Genomic DNA, 27,892 nt, shown 5'->3' with positions numbered 1-27,892 from the left:
AGCAGCAGCCTGGAGTATTACTCCTAGCCACTTCTCTGTGGGCCAATTTCAATCCCAGAAGCCAAAGACAGAACCCAATCTTACAATCACATCCTGGAACATGGTGGGCCTCAAGGCAACTTTAACAAGTAAGTATTTGCTAGACTACCAGGACAGAAGTAGCAAACTCTGCCTGTACAAGACCTGGGCATTAACACCTTTAGTTCTGCATGGATTATATGTAGCCTTTAAACCTGCAACGTGCTCCAATCTTTTTGGTCATCCATTGGGAGGCCTTTCAATCTTCACTAAGCAGAAATGCAAGATTGAAGTCGTGCCACTCAATCCAACTTTTTCACTCCTGCAAGTTGCAACCACAATCTCAGGGGAAACAATGTGCCATAAAATAACATCACTGTTGATAAACTGTTACTACAACACACCTACACCAACAAAATCATTTGCATTTGATGACCTCTGTAACAGCTAGGAGTAGATCTTTCTGGAGTTTGCCATCATGACATCTTGTTGGTGTGGCATTTTAACATCATGGGCTAGGGGAGCACAAGCAACTCTGCCCCCAAAGCTAAAGAACGGGAAAAAATTAACAACCTTTAGGCAACTTTCACTTAACCTCAACCAATGATTATATGATGCTCAAGACCCTCATTTCCAGATTTCCATCACCTGTAAAGGAATCCTAACTAATGATTATATCTTTGTCAGAATATTTTGTGAGTCTCTAATTCATCTTGAGATTCTCAACAGACCTGAAAGTGATCACAATCCCCTGACTCTAACTCTTGAAGTAATGGCTCCCAAGGTAGCCAAATGCCAGACAGTGGGCTCTCTCATGGGTGTTGAAATAAGTATGCTTGTAAGAAGGATTAAATGGAGGGAGACAAACACTTCACCGTTGGTTTAGCGGCTAGGGCAGGTGATTGCAGAGCACAATACTCTCCCCCGTGAGACATACACCATGAGTGGTATAGACTCACAAGTTAGTTAGGGGGCTTGCTAGCTGCAGGCAGGGGACTGTCAGCAGCACCCAAAGGCTGATGGGGAAGAGCAGTTCCAACAGCAATATAACCGGGTCATTGTAACAACTCAAAGAGCACAGAGGTCATTAGCTCATTGTCACAAAGCGATCAACCTGTTTGTACCATTCAACGGGCTTCTCCCTCAACTTAGGGAAATCATTTGTGAACGCTGATAAATCACCTCTACTCCAAGGCACATGCACATATCCTGTACTATCTGCCTCTCGCAATGGACAATTCTCTACTCCCAGCATTCCCCCTCCTGGAGGTGGTGTCTCTCTTATGGTCTTTTTAGCAGTCTTCGTTTTGGACCATCTTTCTTCCCACTTACCGAGCATTTTCCATGCGTGTATTCCTATGATCAGCTCCCGAATGTGAGTTCTTAATCCAATGACCCTCTTCTCATCCAGTTCCTGATCACTGTACTGCACCGTGTGACCACCTTGTAACATCTTTGCTTTGGACAAATCCACCTCATACCTCTTCGCTAAGTCGGACAGTTTCTCATGTGCCAACCCTGCCTTACGAGTCACATCCTTTGATACGAACAGTAACTCATCTGGTTCATAATGCTACACTCTATCAAGAGGCAAATTTACCTCTATTATCTCATCTACCTCTGCCTTCAGTCTCACTACATCCAACATCTTTGCCCTTACAGCCGCTTTCAGAGTCCCTTGACTAGATGCACCATTCAATTCTTCGCTTCCACTACTCCGTTCTCTACATCTATTCCCTTAGACAGCATTCCCAAGGACTGGTCTGCTAACTTCATTTTCGCAATCCCAATTTCCTGTCATCCTGTCATTCTTGTTCCTCACAGGTGGCTCCCACATTCTTAGATCTGATGGCCTCGCCATCCTTATTTCCATCTGTCCCCTTGAGGAGTCTTCAGTGGCTGGCAATGGCTTACTCGATTCTATGGGCCTCGGCAATTGAGCTATGCCACTCATGGTGTCATTCGCTTCGGAGCTAGTCCTCCCTCCTCCTACTGACTGTTTTGAACTCCCATCCATTGCCTGATCTGGGGCGTACACTGGCACTATGGGACCAATGGTGACCGGTACCGTAAGAGCATCCAGCAACCTCCTAATATCTGTAGCTCCCTTAACTTCCGTGCTTACTGGGGTCGGTATTCCCATCCCTCCAGTTGATATTTTCCTGATTACTCCTGCGCTAGATAGAGCCTGTGGTTCGCCTATTCCCTCTGTCACATCTGCTTTTCCCTCTTCTGATGCCGGGTTATACGGAGGCGGTCTCTCTGATAGCAACCTTTCTATCAAGCTGTCATAGGTATTGCTATCGCTATCACTTTCCTCCTCACTTTTCTTTTGTGCATCTCCTGTCTCTTCCCACAATGGGAACAACTTAGCCCCCTCGATATTCTGTACCCTCCACCTTTTTGTCAATGCATCCCATCTCGCATCTTGAAATACCCTGACTGACCTCTTCACTCTTTCCTGACTACGCTCTCTCTTTCTCTCATGGGCTGCCCTAATCCATGCATGTAACGCTTCAAACTGTGTTGATCTAGGCAAAGGTCGCAACAAAGCCATAATTGTTTCTAATCGATGCAACACCTCCAATCTAAAGGTACCATAACGGGGAAAAGTCAATTCCTCATTTCCTTCTGTCATTTTGCACCAATCCTCAAGCCAAAGTATGGTATGCAACCCTACATTTGTAATCATTTAATGAGTTGGGATATACTCAGTCGGAGCTTCTTCTCCTCCTCGAGTAACCACCCTTTTATCTCCTCTCTACATATCTTGTAAAACTTTAAAACACTTCATGATAAAATCACTTTCCTCCTTTCGCCACACACTTTAATTCCTGATGACAGTCCACCAATACCAGCGCACATCCACACCAACCAACCTATCGTCACCCTTCCTCTGCTCGCAGCTGTTCCCCTCCTTCACAATTTTCTCGTACTCACTCACACGTCCCTTTCATACTCTGAAATAACCGTTTGTCCACAAAACGACCAAACAAGTTACTTCTCTGACTGTCCGTCCACAGTCTCGTGTAATTGTCACCTCAATCTGGCAACCAACAGAAGACCGAATAATTGCCTCAACTGATTGGTTTCAAACGCTCAATGTTCCACATACAGCAACCTATGTCCAGCATTGGTTACTCATGTACTCACACATTCACTCCCCCTATCTCGGTCTGGGTAATAGATGACGTCTCACGACTCCCAAATCAATGGTCGACAATTGCTTTCTGGGTGTCTTTTACACCACAATCACTTAGGCTACTTGTTGAGCCGAAGAATTTCCCAGGCTGCGCACGCTCACAGCCTGATCCCACAAACACTCACTCCAACTCCGCAAGACATCACACAATCAAATCAACCCCGCAATCTAATGACACGTAACCCTGTTCATACTCACTCTCTCACGAACTGCTGCTTTCGCCGCACCGTCAGTTTCCATCAAACGTCGCCGTCCTCCGCTGACGATCCTCCGGACAACCATCGCTTGACTTCAATGGGCTCAGGAACCTCTTATCCTAATCTAGATCTCCCCTTACTCTAGAGAAAACCATCCTCTCTGCTGCCAACTGATAACACCAGATTCTTATCTTATCTTTGACTTGATCTTACCAACTTTAAGAAGCCTCGACCAACTGGATCTTTTTATCTGCTAAGAAGTATAAAGGGGAGAAAAACCATTGCACTTTTAATTTCCATATGACTAATTGAAATCAGACTCAAAGGACCACTGACTACGAAATACATTTTTGGGAATTTCTTACAAAGCCAAAAATAACTTAACATACAAGCACCTCAGCACGAGGTTAAGTCAGAAGAATCGTTAGCTCTAAAAGCATCAAGCATACTATTACAGTTCCAATCTGATAATAGAAAGAAAGTGATTAAACTATCCCTACACTATTGCTAAAGTGACATCCCCACTTAATATTATTCTCAGGCAAGAGAGAAAAAGGTGTCAGTAGTGAGGAATTCCTTAGAAGTTCACTCACTTGCATAAGCAAGTAGCCAAAGCTACAGAGCTCGTTCTAAGATGCTCCTAGCCCTGTTCTGCCTCTTCCCTGTCACCCTCTCCTCTGTTCTGCCTCTCCTCCCTTGGGACACTATCCCTAATACAAAATCACAAAACAGTTGAACACGCCCTTTGTACTCCCCTTCGGAGGGGTCTCCTTCTCAAACTTTTCCATCGAAGCTCTGACTTCGTCCAGCAACCGTTTGGATGTCCTTGAGTCCCATGCACCTTTTCCGCCGAAAGTGTCATATCTGCATTCCTGTGCACTCCCATGTCGATTTTCCCTACCATCCTAATTCCTTAACAAAGTGTTATTCTGCCTAACCAGATGTATGTCCTTGCACCTGCAACAAGAAGCATGTGAACGAAGCAACCTTGCACGCACACAAAATCTGCTGGCTACCTTCGAACTAAGAACCCTTACCGAAGGAAAATACATTTCAGGCCTGCAATATTCAGCTAGTGTAAGAAAATGCAGACAGGCCTTCTCATTGCAAGCATAGAAAATCAACTAGGCCTTTACACTTTTACACATTTCTAAAATCACTTTATAAGCACTGATTTCATTACTCTGCATACATAATAAGCACAACTACATGTGCAGACTTTAATATGGTGCACGCTTAAATCTAATACATTTATATGTGAACTAATTAATTAGGCATCATCTAAAACACATTTTTGATTAAACACAACATTGATCTGCATGAATGATATAATTACATTTCTATTCACACTAATATTTGCTGTTTTAGTACTGCATTTCTACTGACTACACATTAATACATTCCTTTTGATATGCGGGTGCTGACTATTGGTGATTATGATGCACCCCTACAAATTTCAGAATAACAATGTACGCTCTATCAGAACCATGGACATAGTTGGACCTAGTGCTGCTTTGCTCTATTTGCTTGTTATGGGAGATTTTGGTGCATGGTGATCTTGGAAAAATTATTGTCTGTGAAACTCCGGAGGACCCAGAACCTTTTAAACGTTTGAAGCCTAAGCATGCTTTGCATACTACTGTTCCCTGATTGTGGACAAGAGGTATTGGAATTTTTCCTGAAATACTCCTGCCTATTTTGTGTAAATTAGAGCCTGTAGCCAAAAAATGGTGGGCAGTGAAATGTAAACTTAAAAAACGTATAACATGTTTCCATTACAAAACATCCATTGGAGAACAGAGATGAAGAGACCTCATGAATTCCAGAGAGATATGACGTCATCTTTTTGACACCCCACATCCCAGAGTTGAAAAGTTTTCATCCCTCATAAAGCCATCCAATGAAAATGTAGAATTTCTCAACCATGGTGTCTTGCGTTTCTTTTCCAATATGGCTCAATAAGCTACTAGGGATGGTCGTTATCCTGGTAGAAGATCTAATAATGGCCAAGCTAGATGGAGGCATTTTCATCTCCAGTATGGACACTTTAAAGCAGTGGTTGAGTGGGGGTCTATATAAGTCAAAAGGTTAAAATCCGCTTTAAATGAGGTGTGAAGGTGGTCACATATTGTAAGTGACCACATGTCTTGCCTGCCCTATGAGGATAAGGGGTGTCAGCAGCAATTTAAAGACTGTCTTCTCTTCAAATGCAATCCCCCTCCCTCCACACACCTATCTGTAGCACAATTTCACAATGCTAATTTTATCCATGGTGACAGATGTCGCTGTAGATAGAGAAGAGCGTTTTTGGCTGAGTTAGCACCTCACCCTGGTGGACCAGGCTTTAGAGATACAGAGATCAGCAGTGGGAGGTCTCCCATGAATGAACCCCTACATTTTTTACTTAGTAATTTATGCACCATTGTTATTTCCAGTTCACCTACAGTAGCTTTTAAAGAGCTCCCTGTTCACGGCTGAACCCATTGTTTTACCGGTACAAATTATTTTCAAACTTCTCAAATAAAAGCACAAATGTTCATGTTATACAGTTTTCATTATGAAGGCTATTGGTGTAATTAAAGGCATGAAAAGTAAACAAAATATACAATCGCACTGATGGCAAGAATGAAGAACAACTCATAAATAAAACAGATGGTGATGAAATAATATATATTAAAGCTGTCCCGTACATCACCACTTCCCGCATGATTAAAACATGAAAACATTTATTTTTCAGACATCGATAATAAAAATCGTTTCTGTGATCTAGTTATCAATTTTAGTGATCGTCTTAATTTTTCTTAAAATTTTACATTTTATTTTCTGGAAATAAATTCAAATCATATTTGAATACTTGCAGTTCTAAAGTTTATGATCGATCCAATGGCCATGCAGAAGATCTACAGACCCAAAATAGACCTATGAATTACGTTCCATCATAAGTGTGGGGGTCTAATACTTACTTAAACAGTTCTCTGGTTGAATGAGAAACAGATTTATATACATTATCATAGCACGTGCTTGCACTCAAATATGTGACCACAACCATCCAGAAAGATTCATAGACGAATAGCTTGAGCAGAAATCAAGTAGATTTTAATGGAATGTTTAAACTTAGCTAGCTCTCCATTTTAGCTTTATTTTGAGACTTTATGAATGTTAAAAGCTAAGTCACTTTCACCTCACATCTTTTGGTCTGTGCATTGTTGTTTAGTCTACTACATCCCTGCAAACCGCCCCCTCCCAAAACTTCCAAGAGTGAGGCTTCAAGATGGGCCAAGCTCCTAATGCTAGGGACTTTTAGGGCTCTATGGTTTGGTTTGGTTTGGTAGCTTGACCATAGATAGCCCATCTTTTCAACTTGAATGCATATATTTTAATATCTAAATAATTATTCAACAAAGCAAAAACTTCTATATTAGAAGGCTGCCTGCACACAGGAGAGCAACTCACAGGAGCAAGACCACTGACTCATTGTCAGTGAAATTGCTCTCCCACCCACGCAGCTCCACCATTAAGTGAGGTGCCCCTGCCCCTGCACTCTTGAGTGTTGGTGATCGAGGCCCTCCTCCACCCGCAGATTTCCCTGCGCCTCATCCCTGGTGGTCCAGTGGACCTCTGTCTCCTTTCTTTCTTTCTGCTCCTTCACTCGTTTTTCTCCCCTTTCTATCTTTCACCTTTCTGCACCTCTGTTCTTTTGCGCCTTATTTCTGCCCATTTCCCTTTCTCTCCCTCTGCTCCTTCACTCGTTTTCCCTCGTTTTTTCCCCTTTCTATCTTTCACCTTTCTGCACCTCTGCTCTTTTGTGCCTTATTTTTGCCCATTTTCCCTTTCTTTCCCTCTGCTCCTTCTCTCGTTTTCACTCGTTTTTTTACCCTTTCTATCTTTCACCTTTCTGCTCTTTTCTGCATCTCTGCTCTTTTGTGCCTTATTTCTGCCTATTTTCCCTTTTTTCTTTATCCCTTCTTTCCTCCCTTTACCTTTCCCCGACGCTGCTGCCCCCGCGGCCCCTCCCCCCCCCAGCACGACCGGCCCAATCCAGCTCCCCTCCCCGCTCCCGCCTCCCAGCTGTCCAGCCCTCCCCGACCCCTACTTAATGGCGGCCACTATGCGGCCGCACAGCGGCCGCGGGCTGCGGGCGCGCCGCTGGTGCACCGAAGGCGCATCAAAGGCAAGCACGTCTGTGCCCGTCTGCGACCCGTCCGCGACCAGCACCAGGAACCCTGGACCTCCGCCCCGCCAACGCTACGACCCAGCAGCACTCCACGCACTCAACCCAGGCTGCAACAACAACTGCAAGCTAGCATCACCAGCCGACACCCATGGACCCTTCAGCTGTCACCGCTGCCGGCACACCTGCAGCACCGCCAAGAACACGGATCCAGCACAACCCGCCCACAAGAACACAACCGAACTGAAGACCTGCAATGCATCCTCCTCAACGTCCGATCTCTCCACAAACACGCCACAGAAATCTGGGACCTCCTCGACAGCACAACCCCAGACGTAGCATTCTTCACCGAAACCTGGACCAACACCGCCTCGGGACCGGACATCGCCATCGCCATCCCCCAAGGATACAAGATCTCCAGGAAGGACCGCGCCATCCGCCCAGGAGGAGGAATCGCCATCGTCCACAAATCCAGCCTCCGCCTGAGCACACTCCCTGACGAGTCCACAGAACTGATGGAACACCTTCACTTCAAGATACTGGCCAGCCCCACCGCCGCCCTTCGAGGAACCCTCATCTACCGACCCCCTGGACCCCGCGGACCCTTCGCCAACTCCATCACGGACATTATCTCCCCGCAGGCCATTGCATCCACCAACTACACCCTGCTGGGAGACCTCAACTTCCTGCTCGACAATCAACTGGACCCCAACACCACATCCCTCCTGGACAACCTCCACAACATTGGACTCCGCCAGATCGTGACCGAGCCCACGCACTCAGCAGGACACATCCTCGACCCCCTCTTCACTACAGGAAACTCCATCACCTTCAGCCACACCACCGAACTCCCATGGACCGACCATCGTTGCATCCACTTCACCTTCAGAACACCCACCATCCACAGACACCAGCACCTGCTTCCACAAAGAAACTGGACCAAAATCACCGATGACCAGCTCACCTCCTCACTCAGCAACTCCACCCCAACCATCGCGGAAAATGACGACCCCAACACCGCAGCCCGAACCCTGCATAGATGGATCTCGGACAGCACCAACACCATAGCCCCCCTCAAGAAAAACAACAATACCCGTGCCAAGAAAGTCAGATGGTTTACCACCGAACTTCGAGAGTCCAGGCGCACATGCCGCCGCCTCGAAAAGGCCTGGAGAAACACCAAATCCACAGAAGCCCACAACAACTTCAGAGCCGCCACCAACGCCCATCATCAACTCATCAGAGAAACGAGGAAAAAAGCGATTGAAGACAGAATCTCCACCCACGCACACAACAGCAAGGAACTCTTCAGCATCATCAAGGAGTTCGCCCAACCCACCAGCGAGTCTACCGACATCCCTCCCTCACAAGACCTCTGTGACAAACTCAGCATCTTTTTCCACCACAAAATCAAGAGCATCTACGACAACTTCGACGAAGACAACCAACACACTGAACCCTCACCAACCACCCCCGACACCCGGAAACCAGCGATTGATGACTGGACAGCCCTCACCACCGAAGACACACTGAAGACAATGAAGTCAATCCACTCAGGGGCCCCCACGGACCCCTGCCCCTACCACATCTTCAACAGAGCCGCCAACACCATCGCACCCATGCTCCGCCAAACCATCAACCGCTCCCTGGCGACCGCCTCATTCCCCGACGACTGGAAACACGCCGAGGTCAACCCCCTCCTAAAGAAACCCTCAGCGGACCCCACCGACCTCAAAAACTACAGACCCATCTCCCTGCTCCCGTTCCCAGCGAAAGTCATCGAGAAAGCCATCAACAGCCAACTCGCCACATTCATTGAAGAACACAACATCCTCGACTCCTCCCAATCCGGCTTCAGAAAAAACCACAGTACGGAAACCGCCCTCCTCGCCGCAACAGACGACATCCGCACCTTACTGGACAAAGGAGAAACAGTAGCCCTCATCCTCCTCGACCTATCAGCGGCGTTCGACACAGTCTCCCACCGCACCCTAATACGCAGACTCTACGATGCAGGAATCCAGGACAAGGCCCTCGACTGGATCTGCTCCTTCCTCTCCAGCAGGACGCAGCGGGTCAGACTCCCCCCTTTCCTCTCGGACCCCACACCTATCACCTGCGGAGACCCCCAGGGCTCCTCCCTCAGCCCGACGCTCTTCAAAGTCTACATGGCTCCACTTGCCCCCATCGTCAGAACCTACGGACTCAACATCGTGTCATATGCAGACGACACCCAGCTCAACCTCTCCCTATCCAACGAGCCCAACACCGCCAGACGCAACTTTCGAGAAGGCATGGAAGCCGTCGCCAAATGGATGAAAAACAGCTGCCTACAACTAAACACCAACAAAACAGAAGTACTCATCATGGGCCCAAACCCCGACGCCTGGAGGGACACCTGGTGGCCCACCACCCTCGGAAACCCGCCAACCCCCACAGACCACGCACGCAACCTGGGAATCATCTTGGACTCCGAGCTCAAAATGGACCGCCAGATCAACTCTGTCTCATCTTCCTGCTTCCACACCCTCCGCCTCCTTCGTAAGACCTTCAAATGGATCCCCCTCGAACACCGAAAGACAGTCACTCACGCCCTGGTCACCAGCAGACTCGACTACGGCAACGCACTCTACGCCGGAATAAACAAAAACCTCATCCGCAAGCTACAGAACATCCAGAACGCCGCCGCAAGACTGATCCTCAACCTGCCAAAACACTGCCACATCTCCCAGCACCTGCGCACACTCCACTGGCTCCCCGTCGAGGCGAGAATCACCTTTAAGATGCTCACCCACGCACACAAGGCCCTCCACGGCACCGGACCAGCATACCTGAACAGCCGACTCAAATTCCACGCACCCCAAAGGACCCTACGATCAGCCCAGCTTTCCTACGCTGTGGTCCCCCGCACCAGAAAGACCAGATCGGGAGGCCGCTCCTTCTCCTTCCTCGCGGCCAAAGCATGGAACGCCCTTCCGCTCCACCTCAGACAGACAACATCGCTCCCCATCTTCGCAAGAAACCTCAAAACCTGGCTTTTCGACAGACCCCCTCCTTGATGGAATGGAACCTGCACCCCCCAACCCCCCCCCACCCCTAGCGCCTTGAGACCCTTACGGGTGAGTAGTCGCGCTTTAACAAACTCCTGATTGATTGATAGGTAACTGGAGAGCTAATGGTAACTCCTGAGCTACTTGTTGTAGACTCCTGCTCTAGTATCTGGATTATGGATGTGGACAAGACACTAAAGGGCAAAAGAGGACTGGGTAGAAGCGATATTTCTGCTCACTTTGCAAAGTTAAATCCCTAAGTCGACCCACAGGCTAGATTTCAAGCATCACTGTGCACAATCTGTCTGGAATCCAACATGGTGACATTAGAAACACCCCCCAAAGATAATTGAATAGGGCCCTAAGTCTGCAGTCTGAGCCCACAGGTTTCGCTCTCGGCATTAGTTCAGATTTCGGAGTATTTAAAATTCACAACACTTTTCAAAGGTGCACATGGAAACTTTCACTTACCACAGCTACACAGGCCTAAACTTGAAAACGTTTTATAAGTTACTTTTTTTGTTTATGAAGGCATGCATATATGTGTATAGTTTCTGTTGGGAAACTAGAACAGCGCAAGTGAAAACACACTAATTTTTGTTTACTTCACATGAAAATATTTTCATCTTGGAAAAATGTCTTCCCCTACATCTCCACCAGTTATAAAGCAAGTGTACTTCTTTCTCGTTGCCATAATGGGAAGGAATTCACTTCATATCCATATTCATTTTCCGGGTGAAATATGTCTGAAAGGAGTTTGTGATTATCGATATATAATATACATTTATGGTGTACCAAAGACTGCAGGGTATTTCAATAATTGCAATACCAACTCCCTACCAAGAAGGGAATTTCACTCACACAAAAATGTCTATGTAAATTAATTGTATACAAGTGTGAAATTGACTTCGGTGAATTAAAAAAGTCATTTTACAATCCTTAAAAGCTATTAGTTCACCCTAATGTTCTGGGGTCCCACGTACTAGTGACCACCTGAGCTGTACACTGTCTGCAATGTGCAGCAACCCCTTCAAAATCCACTTTTCCTGATAATTGTTTGCAGCGCCTTCCCATTGCTTACAGCAGTGTGATATGTGATGAAACGAGCACTGGTGGTGCTTTAGATGCTGGAAGAGAGCCAAGGTGACAGCTGCAGGAGAACTGAAGAATAGCAATATGCCATTCTAAGAATATGGAACCCACGCTATCTGGACAGTCAGGTGCTCCAAGTGCTACGACCATGCATGCTGTAGCACCAGCTCCTGAAATGGTGGCTAGACAGTTGGAAAGTGAGTAAATATGTGTTTACTTCTGGCAACAAGGCCATTAACACATTTAGGGCTCAGAATAGGTCTCCAATACATTATTCCCATGCTCAACCTTTAGTAGCTTGGCTGCGAGCAGGCAGGCTTAACTTAAGAGACAGGTATGTAAAGCATTTATAGACACCAATTCAGTAAATTATTAAGACACAACACACAATAAAAATCCCACACCAAATGATAAAAATAGGAAATATTTTAATCTTTAAAAATGACAAAACATCCAATGCTGGGAACCGGAGATATTATTTTTTAAAGATTTAGCAGTATTAGCCTACAGGGCCACCTTGGGACATAGCTTGAGTGAGCCAAAGTGAAAGTTTTAACCGACCATGATGGAGCCCTGCTCGGACACCCCTCATGGTAGGCCTCAGTCGAGATTTTATCTTCAGACTAAGAAACTTTTTCTTCCGAGGACCGTAAATGCTTTTCACCAGACTTGATTCAGTGAGGGTTCGCCAGCTTGCTTTCCAGGGAGCTCCCAGTCAAACTCTAGAAGTTCAACCTCTGGAACTTTTCAGGGGAGGAACCAGCAGTCCGGCCAGCTTGCGGTTGTAGGTGGAGGGCTTGGCTCTTGCCGTTGAGTTGGTCCCCTTCTGGAGCTTTTTTCCAAAGTTGCTCCAAACTTCTGAAACTTCTTCATGAAGCTCCTCTTGAGGGTCCAACATGTCCAAAACACAATGCAAGGGTCTGGAATCTCCAAGAATGTCCTTGAAAGGTTGGTACCACAATTCCCACAATGCACCTGAACAAAGCCCCCACAAATCCACTGGATGCACTCCAGGCAGAGGATTTTTGGTGGTGGTGATGGTCCAGGTGAGCTTTGTTAACCTGTATCTTGCAGGAATTCCACCTCTGTTTTCTCTTGAAGCAAGGTACATCCTCAGGGCTGTAGCTCCAGATAATGCAGCAGGAGAAATCAGTCAGAATGCAGGTCCTGATGGTTCAAATCAAGTTTCCAGCATGCAAGCCTTCTTCTCTTAGTTTCAAACAGCAGATCTGAGAGGCACTGCACCTCTCACATATTTATTCAGTGTTCTCTGAGGTAAGGCAGGAGTGAACTCCTATCCAGTGAGGTGCTGGGCAACACCCCAGAGCATGACCACTTCCTCCAAAGTGTGGCATAATCTTCTCCCAGAAAGCACTATTCCTCCAAAATTCAGTATGGCTGACATCCCAGAAGAAGAGCAAGAAATAGTTAAACCAACCTCCATTATGGCCTATTTCCATTGTTCCCCTACCCTACCATCTGCATTTTCCTGCCTTAAGCCTGCCATCTGACTTCCTCATTTGAAGCTCCTGCTTTATGACCCCCTCCCTCAAGCTCTGGCATTCCTGTGTAACAGAGCTCTCTCTAACAGATAGCGTTTCTATGGGTGAGCCACTTTTCACTTCATCAAAGCAGCCAGGCTAATCTTGTTAATGCTGCTCAATCAGGGGAGACCATAGGAAGGCTGAATTTTGGCTTACAGGCAAAGTCTTATAACTGTATATTTTAGGATAAATTCAACAATTGCATATTGTTGGGTTTATCAATACCATTCTCCTAAGTCCTTGAATGGTATTTTTATTTAATTTCTAGTGAAATGTTATCCCATGGGGCTATGCATCTACAATGGAGAAACTGCAATGTGCAATTTCTCCATCATCAGCGCATATATAGTTTCTTTTATAAGGCTCCTGCTTATAGTTACACGTGTCCCACCCTTGGGACACGTGTGGAGACTTTAGGGGTCCTGAATATGTATAAATAGTGTAGATCCTCATTCCCCAGTGCTCCAAGCACCAAAACCGATTTTGAGAGGCACTTAACCACCATGCGGAAAGTGAAATGTGCATTTTCTCTATTCCCAGAGCACATAAAACATCGTTTATAAGGTCCCTCCTTATAATTACATGAACCCCCACCCATGGGACACCTAAGGGAGACCCCAGGGTTACCTAATATGCCAGATTATTGTAGATTATCACCTCTAAGTGCCCCTACCCCCAAGTCAAGTTTGGGTACAATTTACATTTAAAAGCAGTGCTGCAATATAGAGCTGCTTTTAAAATGACTTCCGTCTGTCAGCAGTGCACACCTGCAAGTGCAAAAAGGGCAGCTGGACACTAAACTGCCATCCCCTATTATATAGTAAGGATTTATAGATAGTTTTAATCCCCTGTTGCAAGGATCCTGCACATACACAGAACTGTGCACAGCGACCTAGGACGTCAGTGGTGTACCAGAAACTCACCTCAGTACCTAGAAAAACCCCAACCAGCTAGCATCAGTGTCACATTAGCTCTTCGTCCTTTAGCAAAGTAACTAATGATTAGACAACCTAGAACATGCGACTTAGGACCATCTCAGGACTGGTGGGAAGTGAGAACACTCTTTTGTTATACTCTCATACCAGTCTACAACAGGAGTAAATAAGAGACACAGTAAGGTTAAAATATTTATTTTACCAATGTGATCTCATGTGCAGTATCATAGCCAACATAAGCAGACATATGATTAAAAATAATATGGTCAGCATGGTTACAATTCCATAAAATACAAAAGGAGAAATCATATTACAATGATGGTGAATACAGGTCCTATAGCACTTAGTTTTAACACCCTCCCTATATAGGAACTAGGTATTATAAACTAAAGAAGGTCTCTTAGGCTTGTGTGGGGGACCCCATTACCTTTCCGCTCAGTAAGAGTAAATTACATCTGGATCAGCATAGGCTCTCTGCATCCCTGGAAACGGATATCTTCCAAGTGTGTCAAATAATGGCTAGTGTGTGATAATAAGGACGCCAGAATCTTATTTGGCTCACAGCTGCCAAAATGTTGTGTCTAGAAAACGTTACCCGAACATGTCAAAAAACAACTAACATGTTTTGATAACCTTGACGGCTTTAGCACTCACTGTGCAGACTAGTGGCACGATGTAAGTCTAGAGATATCGAAAAAAAACTTTTCTCATGTGTAGACCTTCGTGAAGGCTAACTTAAGAAAACAGCTATGCAGTGTTGTGTGCAAAAGCAGCAAAAGGTAAAATGGCGTTTAAACTTCTAATAAGCCATGCTAACATAACATGCACGCAAAGCAGATCCTAGGTCATACTACACCCCCTGCCCTATTATGTACTGGGGACTTATAAGGTAGGTCATGCCAATCATAGTTGTACCCTAACACATACTCTACCCTAATGTATGTGTGTGTTTTCACTCTGTTGTCAACATAGCACTGGCGATGGACCTGGTTAGACAGAACACATGGACAGTCAGAGTCAGTTACCACCAGTACCAGTCGGCAACAAAAATGGGTTTGCACAGAGCACACAGGATGACTTTGCAACGATACCCACAGTGTTGGAGTACTGTGAGGGTGTGAAAGTGGATGGGATGCACATGCCTTAATCCAGCCTTGCGTGTCATCTGTGCTGTTGGTGGCCCTTGACCTTCATCTGCCCCACCATGCCTGTTGCCAAATCCTTGTGAATCCTATCAGAAGACCTTACCAGCGGTGGAAGTTGCTGATGAATCCTGGGAGGGGGGGTTGAGGCCCTATGTGGTTGGACAAGCAGTCGGCTAGGTTTGCAGCACGCTATGCGAGGGCACACTCCAGCGCAGGGACTGGTCAGCTGGTGACCCTGGTGTAGCCTACAGCAGGAAGCATGGAGAAGGAACGCTTGGGCCCCGAAGGGCATTTGAGGGACAACGGGTCAAAAGCCAATTAGTATCTAAAAGCATGGCGGGAGGTAAGTGTGAGCTCATCTCCTCCGAGAATGTAAAGAAAGACAAAGAAACTGCATAAGGGATCAAGAACTATAACACAAAGCAAATAACCCATACGAATCCAGAACAAAACATGAAACCCCAAAGTTGTTGAAAAGTAGCAATCAAATTCATAGTAACTCATCCAACATGGCATAAATGAGTACCTCCCACACCAGGAAGCATGCGATCTTCGAAGACAGCAGCAATAAGGAAAAAAATCAAAACACTTGGTAATGACGGCAGACCTATAAGGGCTAGAACTGCAAGACATGATGATCTGCTTTCAACTATTAACTGAATCACTAAAACTGGGAATTCCAAAAGTAAAAAAAAGAGGAAACTCCCAATGTTTTCATTTCATATCAGGCAAGCTACAAATCCCAGACAAAAATAACAAAACAGCAATGCATATGAAGGGTCAAAGCCTGAAAGAAAAAATAAAGTGCAATGGTTAAATCCAAAACACTGAATTTCTAGCAGTGGAATAGCAGAAATGGAACAAATGTTTGCAGGAATGCCAACTTATTCATACATTCATGAAGACACTAACAAGATACGATGTTCAACATAAAACACAGTTGCAATAATTTACCAGCATTACCACATAAAAAATATCCAAAACATTGTGAATGCAACACCTAAACACTGAATTGATTAGAGAGATAGAGAGGAATAGCAATGAAAAACTGACTGAAATAAATAGTGACTTTTTCAAAACAAAGGACTTAGCCTACTCCTAGCACATGTTGCTGATGACGAGTGGAGAGTCTTTATGGTAAATGGGACAAAGTGAGCCTGATAGTCTATCAATATTGGCTCTGGGACCAAGATAGCAAAAGCTTACGCATAGAAGAAGAACCAAATGTTCCCTAATGTCCAAATTACACCCTACGTCACACCCAGCGGTCATGTGTACTTGCTGTGTCTTGGCCAGTGGTCCAAGCGAATAACATCTCTCACTTCTTTCTGATACTACCAGTGTTAAGAAAACGAACACACTGAGAAAACCCTTTAGACTAAAAAATAAGATTGAGGTGTTGGCAATATATCACACCCAGGGCCCATGTGTACCTGCTGTGTTTCGCCAAGCGGTGTGGCCTCGCCCCTTTATCATACTCTGGGAGCAAGCGTGCCATCTGTGTCACGCCCAGTCGTCCAAGTGACTAAATAACCTTCATCTATCCTGGCTTGTTGGCTATCGAAGAAAGGTAACCTCAGTGGGATTGCCACCAAGGCTGCCTTGCGGCTATTCAGTTTGGACATATGAAGTGTACAAAATATCAAATTTCTGTTAGTGGCAACGTGCCCAGGTACAGTTTTTGCGCTTCTTCCTAGTATGCCATTTGGCAAATGCTGGGACTAAGGATCCACCCCACAGATTCAGCAGACCTTTCAATCAATTGTGGTGTCTGTTCACCTTCCATACCACACAGATCTTAATTCATTCAAACGGGGTCCTTTTCCTTCGGCTGCAGTCAGGCTCAAAGAATCAATCTCTCCTGGCAGGCTCACCTGACTTCATGTGTGATCTAACTTTATAGTGTTCTGGGAACGTGTGCACCACTCTGAAAGGACCAGAGAACTCCCTACTCAGTTTTGTAAGACATATGCAAAATAAATCACTCCATTCCTACTAGCTGTTATAATGAGACTTTTGAGCTGGGAGTATTGCCCTGATCCCTTAGAGAGGCGATTGTGATAATCCTGCTCAAACTGGGCAAACACCCTAATTACAGTGAATTATATTTACTGTAGCCCCTGAGAAATGCGGACAAAAAAATCCTGGATACATTTTTGACGAATACACTGCTCCCACAGCTACCTGGGTAGATTAGGCCTGACCCGACTGAATTTATACTGAACAGGTTCTCAGCCAACAACCTGCATACGCTTTTGGCAGTGACTCCTCAGATTGACTCAGAGCTGTTGGAACTGCGAAGTCACACAATTCTATTGAATGGCCATTGCCGACGACAATTATAGAAAGATTGGGTGTATGGGCAAAGTTATGACGAAATGGTTCTTACTTTTATACTCAGCCCACTGTTAGGATTAAGGTAAATGGTCAATTACCAACTCCAATCACAATTAGTAGAGGAACACAACGGGGTTGCCGCTTGTTACCCATTCAATGTGCTCCGGCAATGGAACTGCTTACGAACATATTGAGGTAATGTCATCATTATAAAGGTATAAAATCGGGTACCTGAATACCCTTGCTATGAATGTATGTTTTAATATTAGTCAAAGATCCAACACAAACATTCCTCTGATCATTTGAGAGCAGCCCTTTGGAGGGGAATTGGGGGTCCCATGGACCCTCCCCAGACATCCACTTGCAGGTGGGTGAAGTCATTTACTGCACCCACCTGCAAGGGGATCTGTAATCCCCCTTAAAAGTGCAGACGGGTTGTCGTCTGCACAGTGAAACACAGAACTGCACAGTGAAACACGGACCAGCAGCATCAAAGCTGCTCCTTATTTCACTTGAGTGCACTGCCCCCAGAGCAGCACAAGTTTGCGGCTGCCCTGGGGGCAGCGCATTCTATGTAGTAGGGTGAACTTTCTCTGTTTGTGTGAGGCGCACCTGTTTTAAGGTGCACCAGGCACAAACAGGGAAAGTGCACCCCAATACATAACATGGCTCGTTGTAAATACATTTTGAACTCCAAGAATGTTTCTCAAAGCATCAGCTTATGAGTTCTGAAAAGACACACATTTTCATCTTGCTTTTAAATTTGGTATACATATATTAATTCAACCAAGCAAAAACTTCGAAGTTAGTGGGCTGGGCGGTACACAGGAGAGCTACTTCCAGGTAGCTCTGGAGCTACTCATTAGAGAAGCCTGCACTAGCCTTATCGTTGGCAAAACGCTGAATGGCTCTCACCAAACAGTCCTCACAATTTGGAATACTGGATGGCAGACTTCTCAATGTACATTTAGCAGTCCATTTGTATTTGCTTCCTTCCACGGCCTACTCCAGAGATATTTAGGGCTTATTAAGGACATATCTTGCAAACAAATGACAGTAACCCTTGTTCCATTTGCACAGTTTGAACATATATGGATTTTGTTGCCACTACTATGTGTTTTAAGCCTTCAGGTTTCGTAATGATATGATACTGCTGATAACTAATTTTTTGTCTATTAGCTCTACTATGGTAAAATGTGTGCTCAATTGATCTATGGTGTAATGCCCTCTAATAAAGGAAAATAATGAAAGTAGTAGGGGTTCCAAAATGTAATTGTTGTGTATTGTATATATCTTCTAAATTTCGTTTTGTTGGTTCTGGCATTTTCAGAGAGGTAGGGCGTGTGTAGTTTAATGTGCCTGATGGTGTCTGGACAATATGTTTATCTTTTAGGAAGCCACAATTTTAAGTGTTACTAAATGCCTTATTCTTCGTATGGTCTATCTGTGAGTTGCTCAAGTCTCACCACAAAGGTGACTGCGTATTTGTGGTGCATGTTAAGTCCACTCACTACAAGAGGTAGGAAGGTTTCTTCACACATTTGCCTACGATCATCCCTCCATGTATAACCCAACGACTGTAATTCACTCTAGATCTAGTCATTTTGTAGAAGAGTAGGTTGCTCTCATATGCTTCTGGCAGAAGGATTAGCGCTTTAAACATCCTGTCCTCCCTCAAGCTACCGCCAGTGTAAAAAATGATGTTGAACAAATAAAAGGTGCCAATTTTAATCCTGCATTTTTTTAAACCGATGACATGACAACGCTTTAATGAAACTAAAATTGTGGTTCTCCGAAGCCATTTAAAACATTTAAGTGTTCTGTAGTCATATATTATAGATACATGCTATTGAGTTATACGAAAGTATGGCAATAAAGGTACTTTACTCTTTTTTTATATCAAAATGTTATCCCTCTTTCTTTACTGTCTTTTCAGATTAAGTTATGAGAATTCAAACATCTTTCAACGTCCGTGAGTGTTTTTGTACCTTTATTTTCTAAGCACAATGGTTTTAAACATTTTGTGTGTGAAGGCATATTGTATTTACTGAAATCTCAGACCAAGAAAATGCAAGAAAGCCACTGATTTGTCTAAACATGAAAAAAAAAAAATGTATCTACTACGTAAACTTAAAAACTCTTCACTGTTTAATGGGTGGAGAAGGTTGAATATGCCAGCTATTTCCAAGGTCCTTCGCTTAAACTGCGTCTGCCTGATCTGCTCATAAGAGCTTTAAGAAAGAAGCAATCAGGATAGTCCTTAAGTGAACTGGGATCAAGATTCGGGAAACATTTTGCTCTTGCATTGAACTCATTTCATTCTAATTTAGGAAAAAAACGGAAGACGTGCATGCTCAGGCAGCCGTTAGGCAGTTAGCTCGATTCTGCAGGACTTGTACCTTTTTGTTTTTAAAGGGATCAGTCCCTTTTCACACAATTTGCTTTCCATGCTCACAGACCAACATCCAACCGGGGTACCCATCTCCAGAGGTAAATGTAATCTCATCTAATCAAATGCAATTACACTTATGCAACACACTATTACATACAGGCTGCTCTTAGGTTCTGACATGAGATATGAATATTTCCTTTAGTTCAAAAGAGAAGGCATTTTAGTTTACAATCATGTCATACAGTATAAGAAAAATAGTTCCATGGTGGGCGACAAATTTGCGGACAGTAGAATATTATGTATAAAGAATTTGGCAGAAAAATCGCTTCCACACCCTCCGCCTCCTTCGTAAGACCTTCAAATGGATCCCCCTCGAACACCGAAAGACAGTCACTCACGCCCTGGTCACCAGCAGACTCGACTACGGCAACGCACTCTACGCCGGAATAAACAAAAACCTCATCCGCAAGCTACAGAACATCCAGAACGCCGCCGCAAGACTGGTCCTCAACCTGCCAAAACACTGCCACATCTCCCAGCACCTGCGCACACTCCACTGGCTCCCCGTCGAGGCGAGAATCACCTTTAAGATGCTCACCCACGCACACAAGGCCCTCCACGGCACCGGACCAGCATACCTGAACAGCCGACTCAAATTCCACGCACCCCAAAGGACCCTACGATCAGCCCAGCTTTCCTACGCTGTGGTCCCCCGCACCAGAAAGACCAGATCGGGAGGCCGCTCCTTCTCCTTCCTCGCGGCCAAAGCATGGAACGCCCTTCCGCTCCACCTCAGACAGACAACATCGCTCCCCATCTTCGCAAGAAACCTCAAAACCTGGCTTTTCGACAGACCCCCTCCTTGATGGAATGGAACCTGCACCCCCCAACCCCCCCCCACCCCTAGCGCCTTGAGACCCTTACGGGTGAGTAGTCGCGCTTTAACAAACTCCTGATTGATTGATAGGTAACTGGAGAGCTAATGGTAACTCCTGAGCTACTTGTTGTAGACTCCTGCTCTAGTATCTGGATTATGGATGTGGACAAGACACTAAAGGGCAAAAGAGGACTGGGTAGAAGCGATATTTCTGCTCACTTTGCAAAGTTAAATCCCTAAGTCGACCCACAGGCTAGATTTCAAGCATCACTGTGCACAATCTGTCTGGAATCCAACATGGTGACATTAGAAACACCCCCCAAAGATAATTGAATAGGGCCCTAAGTCTGCAGTCTGAGCCCACAGGTTTCGCTCTCGGCATTAGTTCAGATTTCGGAGTATTTAAAATTCACAACACTTTTTAAAGGTGCACATGGAAACTTTCACTTACCACAGCTACACAGGCCTAAACTTGAAAACGTTTTATAAGTTACTTTTTTTGTTTATGAAGGCATGCATATATGTGTATAGTTTCTGTTGGGAAACTAGAACAGCGCAAGTGAAAACACACTAATTTTTGTTTACTTCACATGAAAATATTTTCATCTTGGAAAAATGTCTTCCCCTACATCTCCACCAGTTATAAAGCAAGTGTACTTCTTTCTCGTTGCCATAATGGGAAGGAATTCACTTCATATCCATATTCATTTTCCGGGTGAAATATGTCTGAAAGGAGTTTGTGATTATCGATATATAATATACATTTATGGTGTACCAAAGACTGCAGGGTATTTCAATAATTGCAATACCAACTCCCTACCAAGAAGGGAATTTCACTCACACAAAAATGTCTATGTAAATTAATTGTATACAAGTGTGAAATTGACTTCGGTGAATTAAAAAAGTCATTTTACAATCCTTAAAAGCTATTAGTTCACCCTAATGTTCTGGGGTCCCACGTACTAGTGACCACCTGAGCTGTACACTGTCTGCAATGTGCAGCAACCCCTTCAAAATCCACTTTTCCTGATAATTGTTTGCAGCGCCTTCCCATTGCTTACAGCAGTGTGATATGTGATGAAACGAGCACTGGTGGTGCTTTAGATGCTGGAAGAGAGCCAAGGTGACAGCTGCAGGAGAACTGAAGAATAGCAATATGCCATTCTAAGAATATGGAACCCACGCTATCTGGACAGTCAGGTGCTCCAAGTGCTACGACCATGCATGCTGTAGCACCAGCTCCTGAAATGGTGGCTAGACAGTTGGAAAGTGAGTAAATATGTGTTTACTTCTGGCAACAAGGCCATTAACACATTTAGGGCTCAGAATAGGTCTCCAATACATTATTCCCATGCTCAACCTTTAGTAGCTTGGCTGCGAGCAGGCAGGCTAAACTTAAGAGACAGGTATGTAAAGCATTTATAGACACCAATTCAGTAAATTATTAAGACACAACACACAATAAAAATCCCACACCAAATGATAAAAATAGGAAATATTTTAATCTTTAAAAATGACAAAACATCCAATGCTGGGAACCGGAGATATTATTTTTTAAAGATTTAGCAGTATTAGCCTACAGGGCCACCTTGGGACATAGCTTGAGTGAGCCAAAGTGAAAGTTTTAACCGACCATGATGGAGCCCTGCTCGGACACCCCTCATGGTAGGCCTCAGTCGAGATTTTATCTTCAGAATAAGAAACTTTTTCTTCCGAGGACCGTAAATGCTTTTCACCAGACTTGATTCAGTGAGGGTTCGCCAGCTTGCTTTCCAGGGAGCTCCCAGTCAAACTCTAGAAGTTCAACCTCTGGAACTTTTCAGGGGAGGAACCAGCAGTCCGGCCAGCTTGCGGTTGTAGGTGGAGGGCTTGGCTCTTGCCGTTGAGTTGGTCCCCTTCTGGAGCTTTTTTCCAAAGTTGCTCCAAACTTCTGAAACTTCTTCATGAAGCTCTTCTTGAGGGTCCAACATGTCCAAAACACAATGCAAGGGTCTGGAATCTCCAAGAATGTCCTTGAAAGGTTGGTACCACAATTCCCACAATGCACCTGAACAAAGCCCCCACAAATCCACTGGATGCACTCCAGGCAGAGGATTTTTGGTGGTGGTGATGGTCCAGGTGAGCTTTGTTAACCTGTATCTTGCAGGAATTCCACCTCTGTTTTCTCTTGAAGCAAGGTACATCCTCAGGGCTGTAGCTCCAGATAATGCAGCAGGAGAAATCAGTCAGAATGCAGGTCCTGATGGTTCAAATCAAGTTTCCAGCATGCAAGCCTTCTTCTCTTAGTTTCAAACAGCAGATCTGAGAGGCACTGCACCTCTCACATATTTATTCAGTGTTCTCTGAGGTAAGGCAGGAGTGAACTCCTATCCAGTGAGGTGCTGGGCAACACCCCAGAGCATGACCACTTCCTCCAAAGTGTGGCATAATCTTCTCCCAGAAAGCACTATTCCTCCAAAATTCAGTATGGCTGACATCCCAGAAGAAGAGCAAGAAATAGTTAAACCAACCTCCATTATGGCCTATTTCCATTGTTCCCCTACCCTACCATCTGCATTTTCCTGCCTTAAGCCTGCCATCTGACTTCCTCTTTTGAAGCTCCTGCTTTATGACCCCCTCCCTCAAGCTCTGGCATTCCTGTGTAACAGAGCTCTCTCTAACAGATAGCGTTTCTATGGGTGAGCCACTTTTCACTTCATCAAAGCAGCCAGGCTAATCTTGTTAATGCTGCTCAATCAGGGGAGACCATAGGAAGGCTGAATTTTGGCTTACAGGCAAAGTCTTATAACTGTATATTTTAGGATAAATTCAACAATTGCATATTGTTGGGTTTATCAATACCATTCTCCTAAGTCCTTGAATGGTATTTTTATTTAATTTCTAGTGAAATGTTATCCCATGGGGCCATGCATCTACAATGGAGAAACTGCAATGTGCAATTTCTCCATCATCAGCGCATATATAGTTTCTTTTATAAGGCTCCTGCTTATAGTTACACGTGTCCCACCCTTGGGACACGTGTGGAGACTTTAGGGGTCCTGAATATGTATAAATAGTGTAGATCCTCATTCCCCAGTGCTCCAAGCACCAAAACCGATTTTGAGAGGCACTTAACCACCATGCGGAAAGTGAAATGTGCATTTTCTCTATTCCCAGAGCACATAAAACATCGTTTATAAGGTCCCTCCTTATAATTACATGAACCCCCACCCATGGGACACCTAAGGGAGACCCCAGGGTTACCTAATATGCCAGATTATTGTAGATTATCACCTCTAAGTGCCCCTACCCCCAAGTCAAGTTTGGGTACAATTTACATTTAAAAGCAGTGCTGCAATATAGAGCTGCTTTTAAAATGACTTCCGTCTGTCAGCAGTGCACACCTGCAAGTGCAAAAAGGGCAGCTGGCCACTAAACTGCCATCCCCTATTATATAGTAAGGATTTATAGATAGTTTTAATCCCCTGTTGCAAGGATCCTGCACATACACAGAACTGTGCACAGCGACCTAGGACGTCAGTGGTGTACCAGAAACTCACCTCAGTACCTAGAAAAACCCCAACCAGCTAGCATCAGTGTCACATTAGCTCTTCGTCCTTTAGCAAAGTAACTAATGATTAGACAACCTAGAACATGCGACTTAGGACCATCTCAGGACTGGTGGGAAGTGAGAACACTCTTTTGTTATACTCTCATACCAGTCCACAACAGGAGTAAATAAGAGACACAGTAAGGTTAAAATATTTATTTTACCAATGTGATCTCATGTGCAGTATCATAGCCAACATAAGCAGACATATGATTAAAAATAATGTGGTCAGCATGGTTACAATTCCATAAAATACAAAAGGAGAAATAATATTACAATGATGGTGAATACAGGTCCTATAGCACCTAGTTTTAACACCCTCCCTATATAGGAACTAGGTATTATAAACTAAAGAAGGTCTCTTAGGCTTGTGTGGGGAACCCCATTACCTTTCCGCTCAGTAAGAGTAAATTACATCTGGATCAGCATAGGCTCTCTGCATCCCTGGAAACGGAAATCTTCCAAGTGTGTCAAATAATGGCTAGTGTGTGATAATAAGGACGCCAGAATCTTATTTGGCTCACAGCTGCCAAAATGTTGTGTCTAGAAAACGTTACCCGAACATGTCAAAAAACAACTAACATGTTTTGATAACCTTGACGGCTTTAGCACTCACTGTGCAGACTAGTGGCACGATGTAAGTCTAGAGATATCGAAAAAAAACTTTTCTCATGTGTAGACCTTCGTGAAGGCTAACTTAAGAAAACAGCTATGCAGTGTTGTGTGCAAAAGCAGCAAAAGGTAAAATGGCGTTTAAACTTCTAATAAGCCATGCTAACATAACATGCACGCAAAGCAGATCCTAGGTCATACTACACCCCCTGCCCTATTATGTACTGGGGACTTATAAGGTAGGTCATGCCAATCATAGTTGTACCCTAACACATACTCTACCCTAATGTATGTGTGTGTTTTCACTCTGTTGTCAACATAGCACTGGCGATGGACCTGGTTAGACAGAACACATGGACAGTCAGAGTCAGTTACCACCAGTACCAGTCGGCAACAAAAATGGGTTTGCACAGAGCACACAGGATGACTTTGCAACGATACCCACAGTGTTGGAGTACTGTGAGGGTGTGAAAGTGGATGGGATGCACATGCCATAATCCAGCCTTGCGTGTCATCTGTGCTGTTGGTGGCCCTTGACCTTCATCTGCCCCACCATGCCTGTTGCCAAATCCTTGTGAATCCAATCAGAAGACCTTACCAGCGGTGGAAGTTGCTGATGAATCCTGGGAGGGGGGGTTGAGGCCCTATGTGGTTGGACAAGCAGTCGGCTAGGTTTGCAGCACGCTATGCGAGGGCACACTCCAGCGCAGGGACTGGTCAGCTGGTGACCCTGGTGTAGCCTACAGCAGGAAGCATGGAGAAGGAACGCTTGGGCCCCGAAGGGCATTTGAGGGACAACGGGTCAAAAGCCAATTAGTATCTAAAAGCATGGCGGGAGGTAAGTGTGAGCTCATCTCCTCCGAGAATGTAAAGAAAGACAAAGAAACTGCATAAGGGATCAAGAACTATAACACAAAGCAAATAACCCATACGAATCCAGAACAAAACATGAAACCCCAAAGTTGTTGAAAAGTAGCAATCAAATTCATAGTAACTCATCCAACATGGCATAAATGAGTACCTCCCACACCAGGAAGCATGCGATCTTCAAAGACAGCAGCAATAAGGAAAAAAATCAAAACACTTGGTAATGACGGCAGACCTATAAGGGCTAGAACTGCAAGACATGATGATCTGCTTTCAACTATTAACTGAATCACTAAAACTGGGAATTCCAAAAGTAAAAAAAAGAGGAAACTCCCAATGTTTTCATTTCATATCAGGCAAGCTACAAATCCCAGACAAAAATAACAAAACAGCAATGCATATGAAGGGTCAAAGCCTGAAAGAAAAAATAAAGTGCAATGGTTAAATCCAAAACACTGAATTTCTAGCAGTGGAATAGCAGAAATGGAACAAATGTTTGCAGGAATGCCAACTTATTCATACATTCATGAAGACACTAACAAGATACGATGTTCAACATAAAACACAGTTGCAATAATTTACCAGCATTACCACATAAAAAATATCCAAAACATTGTGAATGCAACACCTAAACACTGAATTGATTAGAGAGATAGAGAGGAATAGCAATGAAAAACTGACTGAAATAAATAGTGACTTTTTCAAAACAAAGGACTTAGCCTACTCCTAGCACATGTTGCTGATGACGAGTGGAGAGTCTTTATGGTAAATGGGACAAAGTGAGCCTGATAGTCTATCAATATTGGCTCTGGGACCAAGATAGCAAAAGCTTACGCATAGAAGAAGAACCAAATGTTCCCTAATGTCCAAATTACACCCTACGTCACACCCAGCGGTCATGTGTACTTGCTGTGTCTTGGCCAGTGGTCCAAGCGAATAACATCTCTCACTTCTTTCTGATACTACCAGTGTTAAGAAAACGAACACACTGAGAAAACCCTTTAGACTAAAAAATAAGATTGAGGTGTTGGCAATATATCACACCCAGGGCCCATGTGTACCTGCTGTGTTTCGCCAAGCGGTGTGGCCTCGCCCCTTTATCATACTCTGGGAGCAAGCGTGCCATCTGTGTCACGCCCAGTCGTCCAAGTGACTAAATAACCTTCATCTATCCTGGCTTGTTGGCTATCGAAGAAAGGTAACCTCAGTGGGATTGCCACCGAGGCTGCCTTGCGGCTATTCAGTTTGGACATATGAAGTGTACAAAATATCAAATTTCTGTTAGTGGCAACGTGCCCAGGTACAGTTTTTGCGCTTCTTCCTAGTATGCCATTTGGCAAATGCTGGGACTAAGGATCCACCCCACAGATTCAGCAGACCTTTCAATCAATTGTGGTGTCTGTTCACCTTCCATACCACACAGATCTTAATTCATTCAAACGGGGTCCTTTTCCTTCGGCTGCAGTCAGGCTCAAAGAATCAATCTCTCCTGGCAGGCTCACCTGACTTCATGTGTGATCTAACTTTATAGTGTTCTGGGAACGTGTGCACCACTCCGAAAGGACCAGAGAACTCCCTACTCAGTTTTGTAAGACGTATGCAAAATAAATCACTCCATTCATACTAGCTGTTATAATGAGACTTTTGAGCTGGGAGTATTGCCCTGATCCCTTAGAGAGGCGATTGTGATAATCCTGCTCAAACTGGGCAAACACCCTAATTACAGTGAATTATATTTACTGTAGCCCCTGAGAAATGCGGACAAAAAAATCCTGGATACATTTTTGACGAATACACTGCTCCCACAGCTACCTGGGTAGATTAGGCCTGACCCGACTGAATTTATACTGAACAGGTTCTCAGC

General features: G+C 44.6%; 1 protein-coding gene across 3 annotated transcripts in view; it reads left to right on the top strand.

The window, feature by feature from the left end:
• LOC144770342 (histo-blood group ABO system transferase-like) overlaps positions 1 to 27,892 on the top strand; it is a 652,215-nt gene that overhangs the window by 485,486 nt on the left and 138,837 nt on the right. For all 3 annotated transcript variants that reach the window (XM_078654796.1, XM_078654794.1, XM_078654795.1), the window contains one exon: positions 19,628 to 19,663. In XM_078654796.1, coding sequence (XP_078510922.1) covers positions 19,628 to 19,663 — 36 coding nt within the window. The remainder of the gene's footprint in view (positions 1 to 19,627; positions 19,664 to 27,892) is intronic.

Source organism: Lissotriton helveticus, chromosome 7 (assembly GCF_964261635.1).
Source record: "Lissotriton helveticus chromosome 7, aLisHel1.1, whole genome shotgun sequence".
In the NCBI taxonomy this organism is placed as follows: Eukaryota; Metazoa; Chordata; class Amphibia; order Caudata; family Salamandridae; genus Lissotriton; species Lissotriton helveticus.
This window is presented reverse-complemented; position numbering and strand designations above follow the sequence as displayed.